The sequence below is a fragment of the Barbatula barbatula genome, assembly GCF_947034865.1.
Source record: "Barbatula barbatula genome assembly, chromosome: 13".
In the NCBI taxonomy this organism is placed as follows: domain Eukaryota; kingdom Metazoa; phylum Chordata; class Actinopteri; order Cypriniformes; family Nemacheilidae; genus Barbatula; species Barbatula barbatula.
In genome coordinates this window covers 22970117-22990534 of record NC_136776.1, presented here as the reverse complement: position 1 = coordinate 22990534, position 20418 = coordinate 22970117, and the positions used below count along the sequence as shown (strand labels likewise).

The 20418-nt window shown below is 40.0% G+C and overlaps 3 protein-coding genes across 5 annotated transcripts; 1 reads left to right on the top strand and 2 right to left on the bottom strand.

The window, feature by feature from the left end:
• Positions 1–6657: 6657 nt before the first annotated feature.
• On the bottom strand, positions 6658–9342 carry LOC306902511 (uncharacterized protein). Its single transcript, XM_079471126.1, has 4 exons — positions 9132–9342; positions 8069–8383; positions 7179–7439; positions 6658–7109 (listed from the first exon to the last, which is right to left on the bottom strand). The coding sequence occupies exons 1-4, from the start codon at positions 9175–9177 to the stop codon at positions 6931–6933; spliced, it is 801 nt and encodes a 266-aa protein (XP_079327252.1). The 5' UTR covers positions 9178–9342; the 3' UTR covers positions 6658–6930.
• Positions 9343–9967: 625 nt separating this feature from the next.
• On the top strand, positions 9968–13560 carry cUnh19orf44 (chromosome Un C19orf44 homolog). The gene is made up of 8 exons (XM_079471060.1): positions 9968–10363; positions 10526–11134; positions 11229–11505; positions 11754–11827; positions 11898–12315; positions 12614–12703; positions 12789–12955; positions 13100–13560. The coding sequence occupies exons 1-8, from the start codon at positions 10265–10267 to the stop codon at positions 13187–13189; spliced, it is 1824 nt and encodes a 607-aa protein (XP_079327186.1). The 5' UTR covers positions 9968–10264; the 3' UTR covers positions 13190–13560.
• On the bottom strand, positions 13493–19932 carry cherp (calcium homeostasis endoplasmic reticulum protein). Of its 3 annotated transcripts, none has more exons than XM_079471055.1 (19): positions 19678–19932; positions 19104–19277; positions 18969–19004; positions 18249–18409; positions 17140–17277; positions 16894–17045; positions 16707–16818; positions 16531–16620; positions 16215–16431; positions 15961–16118; positions 15459–15882; positions 15136–15377; positions 14926–15059; positions 14764–14850; positions 14520–14678; positions 14307–14423; positions 14128–14222; positions 13870–14055; positions 13493–13730 (listed from the first exon to the last, which is right to left on the bottom strand). In XM_079471055.1, exons 1-19 carry the CDS (start codon positions 19703–19705, stop codon positions 13693–13695), a joined length of 2748 nt encoding a protein of 915 aa, XP_079327181.1. In that variant the 5' UTR covers positions 19706–19932; the 3' UTR covers positions 13493–13692. The 3 variants fall into 3 exon arrangements, with proteins under 3 accessions (XP_079327181.1, XP_079327182.1, XP_079327183.1); XM_079471056.1 differs by having other exon boundaries at positions 15961–16115; XM_079471057.1 differs by lacking the exon at positions 18969–19004 and having other exon boundaries at positions 19678–19863.
• Positions 19933–20418: the final 486 nt, after the last annotated feature.

The window sequence follows — 20418 nt, the reverse complement described above, 5'->3', positions numbered from 1 at the left end:
ATGATGTGAGAGTCTCTCCTGGTACAAAGGAAAGAGTTTATTGTCCAGCATCAGTGTGTCTCTCTTCCTCTGGAGGTGGAATAGGATACAAACACTGAAATCATATGAGATTAAACTCTTCCTGAAGACGGTTGTGACGACCAATCGGATCACACCGTCAGTAGCATCACAACAGTTGACATAGTCTGAGGACAGAAAAAACTAAATGAAATCGATCGACTGAACAAATGAACAAACATCACCCATAAGAGTCCCTCATTCCCCCCTCCATATCTCTCAATTCACAATAGTTAATTTGAACATAAACGCTGCATAAGGAAATGATGCGGTGAATGAACTTAAAACAATACTTAATAATCAGAAGAAAATAAAGCAAGACAGTACACAATTGTGTACATAGTTTGTGTGTTTCACATTTGCAGTAAATGATAAGTGCTAAGTAGCAGACGCGACCATGCTATAATGTCAACATTTATTGACACGAAGAACATCCAATAATAAGTCGCATGAAGAGAATTAAGAGCAAAAAACATAATACGGAAAGTGAGCATTCCCCGCTTGCTCACCCTCTCTTCATATGAACCCGGAATAATGAAGTCCGCTAAATACACCTGAACTACAGTGAACTACAACAACCCGGAAATGCATTTCCAAATTACAAAATAAAAGTCAAATATAACGAGCACTTACATTATCTGAAGAGACCTTTTGAAGAGATTTGGCTAACAGGAAGGAACAGGACTCTCAAAACACTTTTTTGTGTGTTTCACTCTTTAAAAAAAACAGATCTACACAGCACATAACCATACTGTTCGCATTTAGCTATTTTTCTGAGCGTAGCTACAACAGAGACATTTCTGGATCTAGAAAGTCAAAACAACAGAACCTTACAGATTTTGAATGACGTTTAAAATAATCCTATACGTTTTTTTCTGATTCAATTTTAAAAGTTGTTTATTTGAACACTCATTTGATTCTAATACATTTACATTTAGAAATATTGTGACATTTGGCGTATACAACATAATAAGGCATTTCTTACAAAAACAAATAAATCACCAAATTGCAATGGCGACTAATCAAACATCATCTTAATATGTGTCGCAAAAAGACGACTTTAACTTTAATATCTTGTGTGTTAGTTATCTGAAGGATTAAAAACATGATAAAGTAAAGAAAGTTGAACGAGAGGGATTGTGTTTTCATTTTCAGTCACTAGGGGGCGTGTCCTAGTCGTGTCAAAATAAAGCAGCATTAACTAAAAAGATCTCCAAATCTCTATGATCTTCTCTCCTGTTCGGCTCTTCTGGATCTGATGTCATAAACCAGAACAACAAGAGCAGCTACAGCAGCCACGCCCATCAGAGCAGAGACGACCAATCGGATCACAGCTTCAGCAGCATCACAACAGTTGACACAGTCTGAGGACAGAAATACAAAATGATAAATCAGAGATCCGCTGAACGAATAAACACATCACATGTGACTCACCTGAACACGGCTGACAGACATCAGTGATGTGTAGATGTTGAGTCCGATTTCCGAAAGGATGGCTGATCACACATCTGTATGTGTTTGAATCCTGATGTTCAACATCAAGATGTACAGACATGATGCTATTTAGATCAGACACACTGACGCTCGACAACAAACCGTTTCCTTTGTACCAGGAGAGACTCACATCATGTGACACATTCATCACTGAACACAACAGCACACATTTAGACACTGAAGATCTCTTTGATGATGGGGGATTCTGCGGACAGTAATGGCTGATGACAGGAACAGGAAGAGACCCAGCAAACACGTGTATGTGGGGCCCACATGGGTTGTAAATGGGCTACAGGGGTACAGACTGGGCATGGGCTCAAAATGGGCATCTTATCTGGGGCCCACTTGGGCGACCCAGATAGGACCTACATGGGTGAACCCAGGTGGGCTCCCCACGTGGTTTCTAGTTGGGTAATTCATGTGAAATGTGTGCATGGGTTTAAAATGGGCTACAGTTATGTCTTTTCACAAGGAGTATTATTTAATTAATTTGTTTCTTTTTCTAGCCAAATTTAGTAGGTATAGCCATGGGCTCAAAATGGGCATCTTATCTGGGGCCCACTTGGGCGACCCAGATAGGACCTACATGGGTGAACCCAGGTGGGCTCCCCGTGTGGTTTCTAGTTGGGTAATTCATGGGAATTGTGTGCATGGGTTTAAAATGGGCTACAGTTATGTCTTTTCACAAGGAGTATTATTTAATTAATGTGTTTCTTTTTCTAGCCAAATTTAGTGTCCACAAATGTACATTTCGAGGAGACAAACCTATATAGGTGTTAAGGCGGAAATCCTATCTAATTCAATGTAATGTTTAGAAAATATAAAAGTATTTTGTTACTTAGTGTTAATTTAACATTTTTAATTGTTTTATTTTGATATTGCTATAATTTAAATATTGTGTTTGGTTTTTTTATGTATTTGAATAATGTACCCAACATTTATATTTGAATAAAAAAAGAATGGTCTTCACTGCGCAGAACCATTGGCGTATGTCATCAAAGTACCGCGAGATGCAGCCCAGAAAGATCCGGTGAGATTTCCTTTAGCAATTCCCCTCCCCCTATAAGTATTTGAATCGCGCCGCCAGCATTTACCTGCACGTCCACAGACTTGGCTGAACTTTGCCTGCAGTTTATAGAAGGTAAGAATTACAAGTTAAACAAATATATATATATACACAATGTGTATATACTCTTTAAGTATGAAAATACTGTTTCATTATGGTTCAAAAACTTAGTTTTGACACTTGTCATGATCGAATGAAGACAATATCGCGTCATATTTTTCTTATTTCTGGCGCCAATGCTAAACGATAATGCTGTAAATCATGCCTTTGTTCCCAACACCATCTAATAGTTCAAGACACGAAAAAGCTTATACTTAAACTACAAGTTTGGCACCATGCGGTGTGCTCACGATCGAGGAAGATTAGCGTTATAATTAGATGAAAGGGCTCATAGCAGAGAAGCTAGTATACTCTAGTGTATAAAGCAGCTTGGGACAGATCTCTGTCAATAATTAACAAATAGGCTTTAACAACTTTTAACAATACATAAAAATAAAACATTATTTCATATTTATCATGCAAACAAATCGTTCTGCAAGGGCACATGGAGAAGATCGGTAAAAGACTCTTTAATTTTAAATCTTGATGTTTGGCGCTAGAATGCTAACCTGACACCCGTTGTTTTAACTGTGAAAAGTGGAATCATGGTTGAGTAATTATTGTCTTTTCACAGGGCTGTTGGGAGAGAGAGGAACGAGGACTGAGGAGCTGCACAGTTTTTTTTCTACGATTATAATACACAAAGTTGTAAATGTACATATGTTTTTTTTAAATTCTAAATGTACATGTGTTTTATAAAGTTTGAATTTATATTTTATGTATGAATGATGTATGTATGATTATGTATGTATGATTCAAAAGAAGTTTTAAATTGAAATAAACTTTGCTTAAAAGCATACACTGCTGGTTTTGATTCATTAAATACCTTTAGGATTTTTATAAGATAAATGTTTGGATTTAGCGTAAAATAATTTAACCCATACAAACTATACAGTATATACAAATAAATTAGCCCATATGTATACTAACTGTGGCCCATAGGAGACCCATATAAGACCTAGCTGGGTCCCATCATTAACCCATCTAGGCATACACCTGTAGACACCAAATGGGAGCTATCTGGTTAACCCAAGTGGGGCCTGTATGGTGTCTATTAAGGGCCCATCATAAGCCCATGTGGGCTAACACATGTGGGGCCACCATGGAAACTGCGGACAAAATTAGCTGGGTCCCAGTTGGGTTGCCCAGGTGGGCCCCAGATATCAGCCCAAGTGCAACCCATTTGGGCCCCACATGGTTGTGTTTGCTGGGGATGCTAGAGAACATGAGTAAAGAACAAAGATAAAAAACCTAAAATGTAACCATTGTGTGTAAACGTGCTTGTTAAACAAATGTAAAGTATAAAGATGGCGTTGCATTTCAAAAGTAAATCTTTCTCACCATAAACATTAACGTAGAATTTGTATGATGTGATTACAATGCCGTCGCTGATCCGTGCGCTGCTGGTGGTGGTCATTTCATAAAGTCCAGAGTGTTGAGTCGTGATGTTTGTGATGGTGAGAGATCCAGTCTGATCGTCCACCTGCAGTCTGTCTCTGAACATCCCATCATGAACATCCTCAAATATTAATTTCTGACTTTTATCTGTGTAGAATTTAACTATGAGCGACTCTTGATCTCCAAACTTCCACTCTATCATATAAAGCATCTGAACGTGAACATAATAATTATACAGAGTGATAGAATCTCCCTCCATCACTGACTTTATTTCACATGTATTACCATAAAACATACCTGTAGAACACAGACAAAAATAAGGTAAGTCATAGATTAAAACTGGTGTTTTTTGTTGAGTTCATGGAGATCAATATGAAAGATCTGACGGTTGCTTCATATTTTCTGATCGGCAACTTTAAAGACACAAATAACTTTTACTCTAAATGACAATGTCACACATGGACACACAAGCTCAAAACATTCACATTTTTATATAGAGGACATTGTGAAGAATCAGAAGCATTACGTTTATTGCAAACACCCAGTATATAGACACAGAAAAAATAACAGTGAATGCAAATAAGAGCGAAAGAATTGAAATGATAAAACACATAACTCACCGTTCACATGCCACGCGAACAAACAGAACACAAAAGTGTGAAACATTTTCTTCAACCGTTTTGGTCCAGAAATCTGAAAGGACGAACTCCTCAAACTCTTAAAAGCTGATGGCTGGCAGTAAATGATAAGTGCTATCTGAAGAGATCTTTTAAAGAGATTTGGCTAACAGGAAGGAACAGGACTCTCCAAACACATCACTTTCTTTGTGTGTTTCACCCTTTAAAAAACGGATCTAAACAGCATATAACCATACTGAGAGGTTCTTACGAGAACCATTTATTTTTAACTTTTTTATAATCTAAAGAATCCTCTTCATATTAAAATAAACTTTCTCAGCCAAAAAGTTTGTTCTGATGTTTTTATAAAACCATTTAGCTATTTTTCTGAGCTTAGCTACAACAGAGACATCTCTGGATCTAGATCAAAACAAAAAAAAATTGAACGTTGATAACTTGTGTGTTAGTTCTCTGAGGGAAATAAAAATGATGAAGCGAAGAAAGAGGCCAAATGTGTTTTCGTATTCAGTCACTAAGAGGTGTGTCCTCAAGTTGTGTCATGACTAACCAGAATGAACTGAAAAGATCTGTTGATGAAGTGTGTTGATCTTCATCATGAAGAATGTCTTCTCTCCTTTTCAGCTCTTCTGGATCTGATGTCATAAATCAGAACCAGAAGAGCAACTAAATCAGCTACACCCGCCGGAGCAGAGACGACCAATCGGATCACAGCTTCGTAGCATCACAAGAGTTGGGCTGAGGATGGACTGAAGAGAGAAATACCAAGATGAAGCAAAGATCAGGTGAATGTATAAACACAAACATTTCATGTGACTCACCTGAACATTTTTGACGGACATGAGTGATGTTGAGATGTTGAGTCTGGTTTCCAAATCAAACATTGATGATAACAGAATGTCTAAAAGAAGCAAACTGGTGCGCATGTTGGGTTTAGATCATGAGCTGATATAAAAATACATTAAGACATTTAGCAGACACTTTTATCCAAAGGGACTTACAAAGAGTTCAGGGATACTGATACACATAATAACAGTGAATGCAAATAAGAGTGAAAGAAATTCAGTCATAAAGATGTATTTATAACTCACACCAAACGAACAAACAGAACAAAAATGTCTGATGTACAGTATATTCTTCCATTGTTTCAGTCCAAATCTGAATGGACGAACTCTGAAAACTCTTGAATGCTCCTCTAAAGAAATGTAATGTTTAGCAAAAATGAACTTCTCTGTATATGTGTCTGTGTTAAAGTGCACAACGGTCTGTCTGGTTTTTTGGTAACAGGAAGAAACAGGCCACTCTTGGTTCACTCTTATAAAATATGCTTCAAGAATCACTCAAAGGTTCTTACACGAAACATTTATTTTTCCTTTTTTAGTTGAAATATTTGTATAAAAAGAACCTTTCGTCAAACAGAAGGTCGTTCGGATGTTAAATGTTTTAATGAAAACCTTTAGTCTTTTTGGTCCACCTGTACCTCAGTTTGTGCTGCTTATTTTACAGCATCTGAATTTGTTACTTTCACTTCCCGTTTAAATGTTTACACTTTTCTTCAAATATAGCGTTATTGTTTCTGTTGAATATTTTCCACTAAATCTAAAAATGTACCCAAGCTGCTGGGGCAATACCATTTCAAAAAGTCCACACTGGTACCTAAAGAGGGCACGTTAGTACCTCAAGGGTACACTTTAGTACAAAAAGACACACACAATTCTGTGTACTACAGTCAACATTTGCTTCCCTTTGTCACGGCTGGCTCACACATACATACATAGATAAACATCTTAGAAGAGGGAATTAAACATGATAAAGTAAAGAAAGTTGAAGGAGACGGATTGTGTTTTCATGTTCAGTCACTAGGGGGCGTGTCCTAGTCGTGTCAGGAAGGACAATACCACTGCTATTGAAAAAGGATTTATTGTCATATTAAATTGTGAACAAACAGTCCAGTTTCACTTCTCTATGTCACGGGCTGGCAAACACATGCATAGCACAAATCAGTGCATGCAGCATAAGGGGTTTTAGAAAAACAAATAAATGACTAAATGATATGAGTCTATTCAATACATTGTCTGAATATGCGTTGCAAAATACTTGAATAACTTCTGTATTTGTTCTCTGAAGTGTTTGTGAACAGCAAATAAAAGTAAATGTTCATGTTCTGTCACCTCCGTCGTGTCATGATTTACCATCAGAAACAGAAAGGATCTCTAAATCAAGCATGTTTGGAGAGGATCTCGGTTCAGCTCTTCTGGATCTGATGTCATAAATCAGAAAAGCTACAGCAGCCACGCACACCAGAGCAGAGATGACCAATCGGATGACACCTTCAGTAGTATCACAACAGTCGATATCATCTGAGGAAAGAAAAAAAGATGAAACAAAGATCAGCTGAGTGATAAACACAAACATCACATGTGACTCACCTGAACACGGCTGACAATCATCAGCAGTGAGGCTTTGAGTCTGGTTTGAGATTGAATTGTTCAGCACACATGTGTAAGAATCATCCAGACACTCCAGATGAAGAGAGATGCTGCTGATGTCACTGATGCTGGACAATAAACTCTTTCCTTTGTACCAGGAGAGACTCGCATCACGTGACACATTCATCACTGAACACAGCAACACACATGTTGAGCTTGAAGAGGAAGAGTCTCTGATGATGACAGGAACAGGAAGATGAGCTTTAAATATAAAATAATACAAATTTAAGAAATCATACATGTTCACCCCCAGAGTTCATGATCAGAGAAACGTTTGGGTCTGAATCAGATCTCTGAATAACATTGAGATGTCAGTCAGTGCGTGTTTGTCTCATCACGCATGAGTATCAGTAAATGTCTTGGCTACACTGTCATTTAAAAAAAGGTAAAAAACCATGGAAAATTTCTTTCAGCTGCTGCGACAGAAATATACCGTAAATAAGAGTTTTTCCCCGTAAAATTTTTCAATATAAGGATATCAAATCGTTTTTATTTTTGCAAATATGCTGTCTCTTTCTGTTATTTTACAGTTTTGGGCAAAATATAAAATCTTATTTAAAAAATGAAATTTTCTTGCCGCTGGGGCACCAGAAATAAACAGTAAAATAACATGCTTGTTTTTCTTGTAAAATTGTCTTTTTCTGTCTTTTAAGTGATTTTACCGTAAATTTCAAAAAGTGAACATTTCACGTGGAAAATCTGTAAAAAATAACATAACGATTCTGTAAAATTACAGTTTTTTTTACAATTAAAACTTAGATCTAATATATTACTTAAATTATTTGCATAAAACTCCTACGCTGGCAGTGCAAACGGACATCTCTACTCACCAGTCACAGTAACACTGAATGTGTACGAGGTCTCCGTCGCGCTGCTGATGGTGATGTGATAAAGTCCAGAGTGTTGAGTCGTGATGTTTGTGATGGTGAGAGATCCAGTCTGATCGTCCACCTGCAGTCTGTCTCTGAACATCCCATCATGAACATCATCAAATATTCTGACTTTATTGAATACCTTATAAATTCTAGCAATGAGAGTCTCTTGAGGTCCAAACATCCACTCTATCTGCTCATCTGTCTGTATGTGAGTTAGATTAGTGTGTAGAGTAACAGCATCTCCCTCCATCACTGACACTGACTTCACTTCTGCAGACACAAGGTTTGTCACAGATGTATTTCAATTGTCAATAAAGATTCTCCAGACATTTTATTTTTGTGTAGATGAACAGCAGCCTTTGTGTGTGTGTGTGTGTGTTTTAAAGTTAAAATAATAAATATATAATTGCCTACAGTGTCTGAGCTCCTCCAGGTATACCAGACACTCGGGTCTAAGGTCTTCAGATCGAGGGGCTTTATATGAAGGAGATGGTCTACCATCCTATATAAGTCTTGCCCCAACTTTTAGGAGTCTTCTGAATGTGCATCTCCTTGTGTAGCCTTTGTGAGTGCAGAAGGTTGAGCTTTTTTGATAGCGTTAAAGTTACGTTGTTTGTTTTATAAGGTGCTTTCCTTTTATTTGTATTGTATGATTATTTTTTAACGATTGTACAGCACGAGATAATGTTTAAATCATGCTTTATAAATAAACAGAACTGATCAAATTGAAAACTCTCATGGTTGCAAAAATTGTATTTACTGATACTGTATTGTAGAGACAAACAAACGCATAACTTTTGATGTTGAATATCTGACCGTTATTAAAACAAAATTACATTTACGTTATAATAAGGGACATTTATAAACAGAATCGTCATTTTCTCCCAAATGCACCAAATATAGACACAAACCTGATCTCAAACTAGATTATGAATAACGAATAACGAATAAAGGTGAATGCTGTGAAACACAGAAAGAGTAAAAACATTTCAGTCATTAAAACACATTTATATCTCACCGATCAGATGCCAAATGCAGATACAGAACAAAAACGTGAGAAACATTTTCTTCAACAGTTCAGTGAAGAAATCTATAAAAACAAACTCTGGAAAAACTCGAAAGACGATGTTTTGTAATAAAATAACAAAATTCACCGTTGAGTGCTCCTCTAAAGAAGTGATCCTGAAAGCAAAAACTGATGCGCGTGTGTTCAACCACAGTAGCTTTATCACATTGAATTGTCACTATCAGCTTGCCCTTTAGTAACAGGAAGGAACTCTATAGCACTAAAAAACATCTAACACAAATCTCATTATTATCTGTGTGGATATCACATCATCTATCTGTCATTCTCACATGACTGCATTCACTATCATCTGTTCTTTGCTCATATTTTATATCATGTCGTTTCAGGCTAATAAAAATAGCCCTGCAATATTTAGTACATGTGACACACGTATACAAATTAAATATAGGAAATGAGATTAAATGATATAAATAAGTACTGTTAAATAGATAGAAGTAGTTATGGCGTTTAGAAAGTAGTCAGCATAAAAGTACTCATTAAAAGAACCGGTTCGATTCTTGAGCACTGGTTGCGATGTATGTTTTTGATTCACTAAGAGAATCGGTTCATACGAGTCATTTGTTCGGACTTTCCTGTACTGAAAGACTCATCACTGTGAAGCGTTGCTGCTGTAAATCGATTACATTTATTTTATACATTACGATATTAATATTAAAATTGAATCGTATATTTATATTTAATATTATATTTTAGAGCGTTAGCTGTCACAACGGATTCACATTTGGGCGAAGAAAGTGACGTCAGTACTTCCGCCAGCTGCTTTTGATGGCGTCGTTTCGCTCGCGACGTCGTCATGGTAAACAAAATGGCCGCGGGACGCGTATGCATGTAGAACGCATTTTATTGACCTCAGTTTATTTATTTTGCGTGATTTTAATGTTTCCTAACGACATGCCTTGCTAAATATAGTACACTCGTCTTTGCGAGTGTGTATGCGAGAAATAGTCACGTCCTTATTTAAGTTCTTGCGATGACTGTGGCAGATGAATAAGATCTAAGCTATGTTATATACCAGTTTCAGTGTTTGGTTAAAGATGTGATGATGGTCTAACTAACCAGTCCAGATGTACAGTCGGGGAGAAGCGAGGAGTTCGGTTCTGGACCGGGCGAATGCTCATCTCTCAGGACAGAGGGTGTCCAGCATCTCTAAACACAAAAGAGATGTGAGTAGATATTTTCATATCTATAATTGCTTTAAAGCAAATTATCATCCCAAAATAAACTTAGATTTTTTTTACCATTGTAGTAATCCTAACCTGGTAACTTTGTCACACAATACATTTGTTATATCTTCTGTTTTAGATGTTTGTGCTTTGTCTATCTAGGGAAACCTTAGAACGGTGGGGCCACAAACCAGACACACTCAGTTTTCGGACCTGAGCGACGTCTCTTCCACCTCGCAAAGTAAAAACCGCGATGATCAGTATGATCTTGGAAAGAAGGCATCGGAGAACTTCAGAATGGGTGGTGGGAACCGATTTCTGAAGAAGACCACTAGAGACGGACGCTCAAGTCCTGGCGGGACTCCTGCTGGAACAGACACGCTTGAGTTTGTAACTCAACGCAGTTCACAGAGCGCGGCTTTGAGCAGACTCTCGCTCATCGAGAACCGGTTTCGAAACCAGAAGGTTAAAGGCAACGGACCTGGTGTCCAGACTGAACCACAGGATACACATCTATCGCTCCAGTCCAGCAGCGATCTGAGCATGACCGGAAGTCGTTTTTTGAAGAAAAAGATACCATCTGAACCTCAAGAGCAGAAGGTTCCTCAGAAAACACAGTTGAATGCTGTTACACATGGTGTGAATGAACGTAGAGGAAGGACATTTAGTCCGGACAGTGATGAGCAAGACATGCAAAGACTTTTAGGAGATTCTTTCAGTTTATCGGATGATATCGTGCGAAAACCAGCAAGTGCTCAACCAGTTAATAAGGTATTACATCATAAAGTCAACATTTAACCTTGTGTTGTTTCAAACTTTCATCTCTAACCTGTATAATAGAAGACTATAACATGTCTCTTTCCAGTTATACAGGGAGAGCAGTAAAACGTCTAGTATACCTTCTCCAACTTCTGACAGACATAACCGACAGAATCAAGAGCTTTACAGTCGCGTTCAACCTTCACCATCACCCAAACCTAATTCCTCCAGTAGACCGCTGTCACGCAGGGTCATGTTCGCGGAACGTTCAGTTTCTTCTGAATCAGACCACAGTGAGATCAGATCACTGGACGATCTCTTTCCTGTTGCTGCCGGGTCGGATTTAGATGACACTGTGAGCGAGAGGAGCGCGGCGTCTGATGGTCAGTCACTTGAAGATTGAGAATACATCTGTCACATACAATAAGATAATGTTAATTAACTTCACATCTAAAATACATCTATAATGCATCAATTAGTCAATTAATGTTTTTTCAGTTAAAAATACTATTTAACAGAAATTCGACGTTAAATATGGGCTTGTCAGACATGTTTGCTTTTCTTTCTTTTCAAGAAATGAAATCAGAAATGATCGACAAATAGTATTAGTAAATGTGTTTTTGTTCCACAGATTTTAAACTTCACGTAATGTCTCTAGATGATCTGGCCCCTGTCCTCTCCGAGGTGTCTGAAATCTCGCACAAGGTGTGTAAACGGACGGCAGGTATTCTGATTATTTTATCGTTATTTTATCGTTTTATTTTATCGCTTACAGATTGAAACGAAAGTCAAAACAGAAGACAATATCAAGAAGACATCCTTTAACATCTCAACGGTTGATTCCCCACCCGCACCGCAACAAATTTCCGCAGCCTACGAGAGCGATTTCGAAAGCGAGATCCCATCCGAAGAGCCACCGAGCGCCAACGAGATCTCTGAACATCTCACAGATGAGGACAGAGACGTGGTCAGCGAGGCTCAGAACAGCTCCTACAAATCTCAGGATGATGATGATGATGTCACTTTATCGGAATCATCTCGCTCGTCCAGTCGCCATAGAGATTCTTACTCAGAATCTTCATCACAGTCAGGTTCGGATGAAACGGTGACCCAGGGTCCCAGTCCTGAACATCAGGTAAAGAAAGCCGCTGTACAGACGCAGACAGACGGACTGACGTACATGTGGTCATCAGGTTAGTTTTTGTTGTCTGTAAATTTACATTTACATTTATTCATTTGGCAGACGCTTTTATCCAAAGCGACTTACAAGTAGTTTTTTTACAGTGACACATTACTGCAGAGCAATCAGGGGTAAGGTGCCTTGCTCAAGGGCACTTCAGTCATGACCTGCTGGCACTGAGAGTAGAACCAGCAACCTTCTGATCACAAGCCCAACGCTCTAACCACCAGGCCACAGCTGAACCCTATAAATGTGATAAAATGGGATCTTGACATGTTTTGGTAAGATTTTGCTGATCGGTCTGTTCACAGGCATGGCTGCTGCAGGTCCATCTCTGGGAATGACTTATGTGGATCCGAATCCAATAGCCAGTCACACGGTCAGCGCTGAAGCCATCGAGAGTGAGTGTTTTATGCATATAAAGCAGAAGAACTGGCTTTTTATCATTGCAGTTTAAAGTAGCTGCTTATGTTTTTGATACTGCAGGCCTGACGTCCTACAGTCCCGCCATGTTGGCTCTGAACGACATGTTACGGCAGCAGTTGGCCCTCACCAGGGCTTTTATAGAATCTAGCCGACATCATTACACATCAGTGCTGGAATCACTGGGACCTGCCAATTACAAATACACCACACTAGAGGAAACTAAAGAGGTGAGAAACTACACTACACTTAAAAGTAAGTTCACACCGGACAACAGCTGTTGAATCAATTTCCACCTTGAGGATCAATAAACTTGATTTTATTTTGGTTATATGTTAACGTTTTGCTTACTGTGTCTTTATTTCTCCCTCTAGTTCATCCGCACTCGCAGGGCACCCAAACTGAGTGTTGAAGAAGCTCTACAGGAAGTTCTGAAGGAAATGAGAGACTATCATTACAACTAAATCGGTCATTTATTCTCAGCTTTCTGGAACACATAAGATGTTTTGAGAAATGTGTCTCTGGTTTTGTGTTCATACATTGAAAGTCAATGGGGTGCAGTGTTATTTTGGTAACCAATGTTCTGGTTGTGCAGAAGAAAGAAACTCAGGTTTGCAATGACATGAGGGTGAATAAATGAAAGAATTCCTATTTTCGGTTGAAACACACGAGAAGAAAGTGTGACGCCACGATATGTGCCTAATAAAAGTGTATTTTCAGTATGCTTTGTAAATTCTTTGATGTACAATCTCACAGCCGAATCAATGTCCCATTTAAAACATCTTTATTTTGTCTTATACAGAATTTCAGATTTAGGGTAAATCAAACGAATCCCAAATATCTGGGACAACACTGACATTCTCTTCATCTACATTGATGTTTTGATACATTACTACAAAAAAAAACTTAAGATAAAACATTCAACAGATTTGACATCTACAGTAAAAACAGGTTCGACTGGTGACCATCACTCTGTGCTGGGGGCCTCCTGTGGGTCTCTGGTTACTGGGAAATGAAAGGAAAAACATGAATGCCGGAAAATAATTTCACTCAATTTTAAAGTGTCGGTCTCACAACTAAAAGCAAAAATCTGAATTCTAGGTTGCTAGTTTAAAGCCACATATGAAGCCTAAACACCAAATACCTTTTTCTCGTGCTTTCATCCTGGCGACAAAATTGTAGCTTTTATTTCGCCTGTAGTTGATGTAAGGGTCATCCAGCGTGACTCCCACGCCTTTGTACTGGTCCCACTTGTCCCGAATGTCTCCGCCCTTAATGGGGTCTTGAATGCCCTGCTCTTTGACTCCAAGACCTCCAGAACCGCTCCAACCTTTGAAAAGATCAGTCAATCACCGGTGAATCATTTTTGAGATCAGAGAAATAAAGTAACCAGATCACCTACCCATCTTCATGAGCATCTGATGGCCTTTGTTTTCCTCTCCCAGCCGGAGGTCAGGTGGTAACGGTGCAGCGGCTGAACCCAATCCAGAGGTGGAGCTGCGGACAGACAGTATTTTATGTCGATGTTACATGGCTGAAAGGGGATGGAATTAGATTTTACTTGGAAGTCCTTGTTCTTACGGTGGTGTCGGACTGCGAGATTTTGCAGGATTCCTTTTTTTGTCCGGAGAGTGTGATCTAGAGCGAGATCTTGAGCGAGAACGACTACGGGACCTGGATCTGGAGCGACTCCTGCTCCTGTGGGAGAAAAAAAAAAAAATCACATTCAACTTCGTGTAGAGGCGTTTAAAAAAATCAACAAAATGATAAAGCAGAACTTTTCACTTCCAATACCTAGAGTGAGATCTGGAGTAAGAGCGTGAACGAGAGTGGGATCTGGATCGCGATCTGGAGCGAGAGGATTTAGAAGACCTGGAGCTGGAGCGTGACGTGGATCGTCCTGTGGATCGTCCTCGGCTGCGTGACCGACTGCTAGAGCGACTCCCTCGAGTGCTAGCAGGCAAAGCAGAGATCAGAACATTAAAAATGAAATAACAAATGTCAACCAAAGTGTAGTTCAACAAACTAAGTTTCCCACCTGTTGCGTTTATCTTGATCCTTCTTTCGCCTTGCTCTCATCTTGGCTCGGAAGAACTCATACAGTCCGTTTTGTTCCCAACCCTCACTTTTAAATTCAAAGTATTACATGAAATTTGTATAAGTACACATTTTCATCATTAAGTTAATGAAAAATATTAACCTGTTCCTGGGTCTGTCATGAGAAGGTGGGCTGTAAAACGCCTCCACTGCGGCCAGCAGGCGCTCACTGGGGGGCATTGGAGGCGGTAGCCTAATATCTTTGGAGTCCAGAGGCTTATAATCATGATCTTCGAGCTATATTCAAACAAATAACACTATTAGGACAACAGAAAAAGAACTTAGTGAAACTTAAAATAAACGTCAAAATAACCTTCACAAGTGGTGCCATGAGTCCTGCGGGGAGGTCAAAGTAGGGGACGTTCGGGACCAGGCTAGGGTCGTCCTGGCTGACATGAGCCGGGTTCTGGCGTCTCATGTGAGGGGCCTGTCCGTTAAAACCATGAGGAGGGGGTCCGAAGTCAGGGTGCTGGCTACCACCCCACGGAGGGGGTTCAGACATTCCGGGAGGGGGAATCCTCTGGTTAGGATGGTGATGTGGGGGTGGACCAATATCTGATGACAGAGGAACATAACATTATATATATAATAATATTTTGTCTCAATGGTGTAATAAACAATACCTCAATAACGCACCTCCTGGGAAATCTCCCTGTGGGTAGTCGAAATGGTGTGGAGGATACGGGGGTCGTTCAAAGTGATGCCGCGGTGGGAATTCGTCCTGCATGAAGCGAGGTGGAAAGCGGCCAAAGTTGTGAGGAGGAGGGGGCTGGTTGAAAGGCGGCGGCTGCTGGTGGGGCGGAAACGGTCCGCGGAAGTGAGGCGGACGCTGCATGCGAAACGGAGGTTCCCTTTGGCCCCACGGCGGCGGCTGATCCTGCTGGTTGTTCCACGGCGGCTGATCATACTGGCCACTCCACGAGGGCGGGGGCTCGTTCTGTCCACTCCACGGGCCGTCCCGAGGGCCGCTCCAGCTGGAGTCCATCTGCTCATTCCACATGCCCTCGTGGCTGTTCCAAGGCGGGCAGGGGGGCGGGGCTTGAGTGGGGTCAAATGGTAGCTAGAGGTGGACGAAATGTTGTGCTTAGCTACAGTAAACTTACTACGCAATTTATTTACAGAACAGCTTTTAACTTACAGGCTGCTGCGGATTCCACGGTGGCATGTTGTGTTGCGGGTCGTACCAGCCAGGTTTACCGGATGGCATGTCCGATGACGAGTCGGAGTCTGATGGGTGGGTCTGAGCACTATCATATTCGGCAGGAGGAGGACCGGCCATCGATGGCTTCATATCTCCTTATGACATCACAAGTTAAAAATTATGTTGAGGGTGACAGCACGAGACAAGAGTTTTTCATTAATCTCAAGAAGGATGACATCAAACAGGCTTACCGGGTTGAGAAGTCTTTGTCGATTGAGGCTTTATCTCAGCTTCTGCAGGCGTCAGTGGCCCGACTGCAGCCACAGCCACTGCAACCGCCACCGTCTGATGCTGTTGTTTCAAATTAGCTACAAACTCCTCGTGCTGAGTCTTCAGGGCCTGGATCTGCTGCTGGAATGCCATCTGGATGGGCTGGACCGCTGGCGCGTATTCCGTGATGAGCGACGCCTGGCGGAGATGTGACAGAGACGTTACCATGACAACCATTTACATGTTGGACTACAGAAATAATTTGCTGTGATATGGGTACGGTGGAATCAGCTGTACCTGATACTGTCCAAGACCCAGAGCAGGACTTTGGAGCTGCTGAATTGTGACATCATCAAAGTAGCCGTTCTTCTCCCACAGCTGCAGCAACTAAGAATGGCACATTGTGGTTACTAGGGCGTTGCTAGGGAGGATCATTAACATACTGTATGAATAAAGTGATTAAAAGGCTCTACCCGTGTGATTTTCTGCTGTTTGTCCTCCTCGACCGCCAGGAAACTGGTGCAGTAAATGGGAACCACAACCTTCTGTAGAGCCGCCAAAAGATCCCTCTGGCTTTTTCTCTGACTGAATTCAAGAGTTTGGTTGTTTATAGATCAACCCTTGGTCGCTTGAGCAATAGCCAATGAAAACAAGTCTTACCAATGATGAAGTACGTCATTGGTCAGATAGATGAGATGTAGGCGGAGCTCAAAGTGTGCCCCTTCGGCTGTGATGCGGTTTCTGAGGTGAGAGGACATTAGTTCACAGTGCGGAGGTGTTTTAGCGTTATTAAACATCCAGTTCTTTCCAGCCTATAGGAGAAGAACAGAATAATAAAATGTTAATAGACAGAGAGACATTTAATTTCAGGCTCGTTCATCAGCGAGCATGATTTCCTGCTCGTACCGATATGGCATCTTTTGTGCAGGTGTCGATGATGGGCTGAAGGAGGCTGTCGAACTCGTTCATGTCCAGTTGAGTTTCCACCAAAAGCTTCTGCGTCTGCTGCTCCATCGCCAGAGAGATCGCAGCCGTCACCTGCTCCTGAAAACCAATAGCAGATGGATTAAATCACTACAGAGTAGGGTTGCACGGTGTACCGGTGCTACTTACATCTGCAATCTGCTGTGTTTATCTCATAAATGAATGTGTTTTGAATAAGTTGGTTAAATGATTCACTAACTCAATGGAAAATGTACGCCACCTATTGGCCGTCTTAGTTCTGCATTTAAAGTAAGCCTAATATTTCCCTTTATAAAGACGATTAAACAAATTTGTCCCACAGTTTAATTAGTTCCCAGGTGAAAAATGATCTAGTGTACTTTAGTATTTACTATGGTAAACTACTAAAAGTCATGGACTAGTGTTTTTGAGTCTTACCCTAGTAAATATTTAAGTATCCTACAGTATTTGCAACAATTTATCAAATTAACTACAGTTAATACAGTAACATATTCTAGTGCAAAGTATAATACAGTTTACTATGGTAAGTACAAAATAGATTTATAGATTTGAATTATGAACATGGCACAGCATTGTAATACTACTTGGTATCGAGATACTTCAGCTGGTATAGTATTGTAAGACAAGTTTATGGTACCCTGACAACCCTCCTACAGAGTAGATAAGATGTCAGATTTACAGGTTCACAGTGTGAGATTCGCTAAATACAGATGTGAGAATCACGTAAAGATTCACAATGTCAGATACTTCTAACACAAATTCACAAACCCAGACTCACAACATCAGGTTCATTAAACACAGAGTCAGATAAAAAACAGATTGATAAAGTCAGATCGAATAAACATAAAACTAAACTAAACACACACAATGTGAGACTCACATAATACAGATTCATTTACCACAGATTCTCAATGATAGATTCACCAAGCATAGACTGGCTAAAAACACTCACAACTCGATACAGATTCATAAAGTGAGATTCATTCAGTAACCACAGATTTACAATGTCAGATTCTCTAAAAAGCGCAAAGCAGATGTTAAGTTTAATTTACCTGTCTGAGGCTGAGCAGGTGTTGCTCCTGCTGCTGCAGGTTCCACTGGCTCTGCTGGATGAGTTCCTCCATTGAAGGGGTGCTGGGCAGAATGGGTGGGGGTGGCAGCATGGTCATCGCTGGAGGAGTGTCAGCGGCCTCTGTACCCGGTTGACACAGCACTGCAATGCACGATAACAAACACACAAAGACCACCGGCACTTAAACACAACTGATCCAGAGAATAGTCCGCATAAGCAACTTTATGCCAGATCTGATGGAAAAGGAACCAAGGCAATGCTATTAAAGGAAACGCAAAGCGATTCAGTTCAGATACTATCGAACGCATGCATTCATATGTTTTACACATGCCGGCTCATGCCCTTGTTTTCCCATGTATGTAGCTTGCTTCTTCCTTACAATTTAGACCTGTATTGATCCACCATACAATTGGAGTGTGTTTCTAACTAGATTTTGATGCTAAAGCAAGACTCAGGCATGGGTGGCATCGATATGTATTGTACTGATTTGCATGTATATTCATGGATAATCAAGTCTTAACATTATAAGCAATTATGTAGATAGAAATAGACCCATTTTTACAACCCAGGAAAAACACAAAGTGGCAAAATAATGTCACTCAATCCAAAACAATGTAAGTGTCAGGCATTGATGATGCAGAATAACTCCACGGATACCCCGGCAAAAGAAAACATTTCTGATCATCGCTCTGATAAATACCTTCCATTTTATATTCATCATCATGAGAAGAAGAATCTATAAAGGGAGAAGAAGAATATACACACACACTGCTGTCAAACAGATAGTCTAAATCTACAATGTGCAGTGCTTTACAGGTTTTTATGATTAACGTACGCTGTCCCTGTTCGATGGCCAGTTTGTATTTGTAGTAGCCGAAATATTCTCCTCCAAACAGGAATGAAAACTTTGAGTTGTCCTTCTGCTTGTCCATGGTCATCTTCTCGAACTCGGGTCCATTTCGAGCGACGAACTGGGCCAGTTTGTCGATGACATTTCGGAGCTCTTGATCTGATGGAGAAACAAGAAATCAATGACTGGAACAAAACACTCAATGTTTAAAACTTGTTTGCCAGGTCATCACATGCAAGTCTTACTAAAATAAACCATGGTTCATATATGCAATAACCATAGTATTACCTGATAACATAACTTACTATTGACTGACATTTAAAGTGAAACTACGGTAATATAAATGACAATGTGCCAAAAAACATGGTTACTATACGTTTATAATAATAAAGCCATGGTTTATTTAACCACATCACAATTTATGGACTTCATGATTCAACATATCCACACTAGATAGTCAAAATGAACAGGATGATTTCTCCGTAAATAGCAAGTTTATTCATGTTTTGATCAATAAAGCATCTCGCGCTGCAAGAGACACTCACGCGCCGATTCTCACCTTCTGGCGGTGTTGAAATATCCATCATTCTCCAGATTAACTGTTAATATAACAGCCGCAATTCATTGAGAGCGCATTTGGACACTTAGCGAAACAAAACCGACTCGTTTTTAAGCATTCGCGATCATTATTTCAACATGAGTTTGTTTTTTCACTATGGAAAACGAAGCGAACGGAAGCAGAATCGTGACGACTTCCGTCGGCGCTGTTGACGTCACCGCGCCCTCTGCTGGCTGGTGGCGCGAAGTTGCGTTCAACGGACGAGGCTGACTGAGGTAAATTTAAACGATTAAAATGGTCAAATAAATGATATGTTCACGATTAGTGTTTTAGCAAATTAGACACACGCAACATTCATGGGATTAAAAGATTAATGTTTATCTTGAAATAAATCTTAAATCTTTGTTTTGATTCAAGTTGGAATTGACAGATGTCAGTCAGGAGTTGATCGGTCAGGCTGGCTGCAAAAACAAACATGGCATCAGTTGTTTACCATTGATCCCCATTATAACCATTAAATCCATTTGGGGTTTTTAGCGCGAAGGGGAGGGTTCATTCATTTAGAACACATTTAAAGTTATTTGATATTTGGTTAAATATGGATATTCATATGTAAAGTTTAATGGCCAGCAAATAACGAACCCTGCTTCAATAACCAGAGGAACCTTACATTTTTGGATTTAGCTTTTTAACATCAAGTTACTATCTCACCTCATCACCTCATCTGTTGAATCACATTAT

Bases quoted from the DNA above. Each gene is read 5' to 3' on its own strand.
- cUnh19orf44 (XM_079471060.1), top strand. From the start codon at position 10,265: ATGTACAGTCGGGGAGAAGCGAGGAGTTCGGTTCTGGACCGGGCGAAT. The intron at 11,506-11,753 runs GTCAGTCACTTG...TTTGTTCCACAG, and splicing joins GAGGAGCGCGGCGTCTGATG to ATTTTAAACTTCACGTAATG. The intron at 12,316-12,613 runs GTTAGTTTTTGT...GTCTGTTCACAG, and splicing joins GACGTACATGTGGTCATCAG to GCATGGCTGCTGCAGGTCCA.
- LOC306902511 (XM_079471126.1), bottom strand. From the start codon at position 9,177: ATGTTTCTCACGTTTTTGTTCTGTATCTGCATTTGGCATCTGATCG. The intron at 8,384-9,131 runs GTGAGATATAAA...TTGTGTCTGCAG, and splicing joins CTGCATTTGGCATCTGATCG to AAGTGAAGTCAGTGTCAGTG. The intron at 7,440-8,068 runs GTGAGTAGAGAT...TTATATTTAAAG, and splicing joins ATTCAGTGTTACTGTGACTG to CTCATCTTCCTGTTCCTGTC.
- cherp (XM_079471055.1), bottom strand. From the start codon at position 19,705: ATGATGGATATTTCAACACCGCCAGAAG. The intron at 14,424-14,519 runs GTATTGGAAGTG...TTTCTCCCACAG, and splicing joins TACTCCAGATCTCACTCTAG to GAGCAGGAGTCGCTCCAGAT. The intron at 14,056-14,127 runs GTAGGTGATCTG...ATCTTTTCAAAG, and splicing joins TCAGATGCTCATGAAGATGG to GTTGGAGCGGTTCTGGAGGT.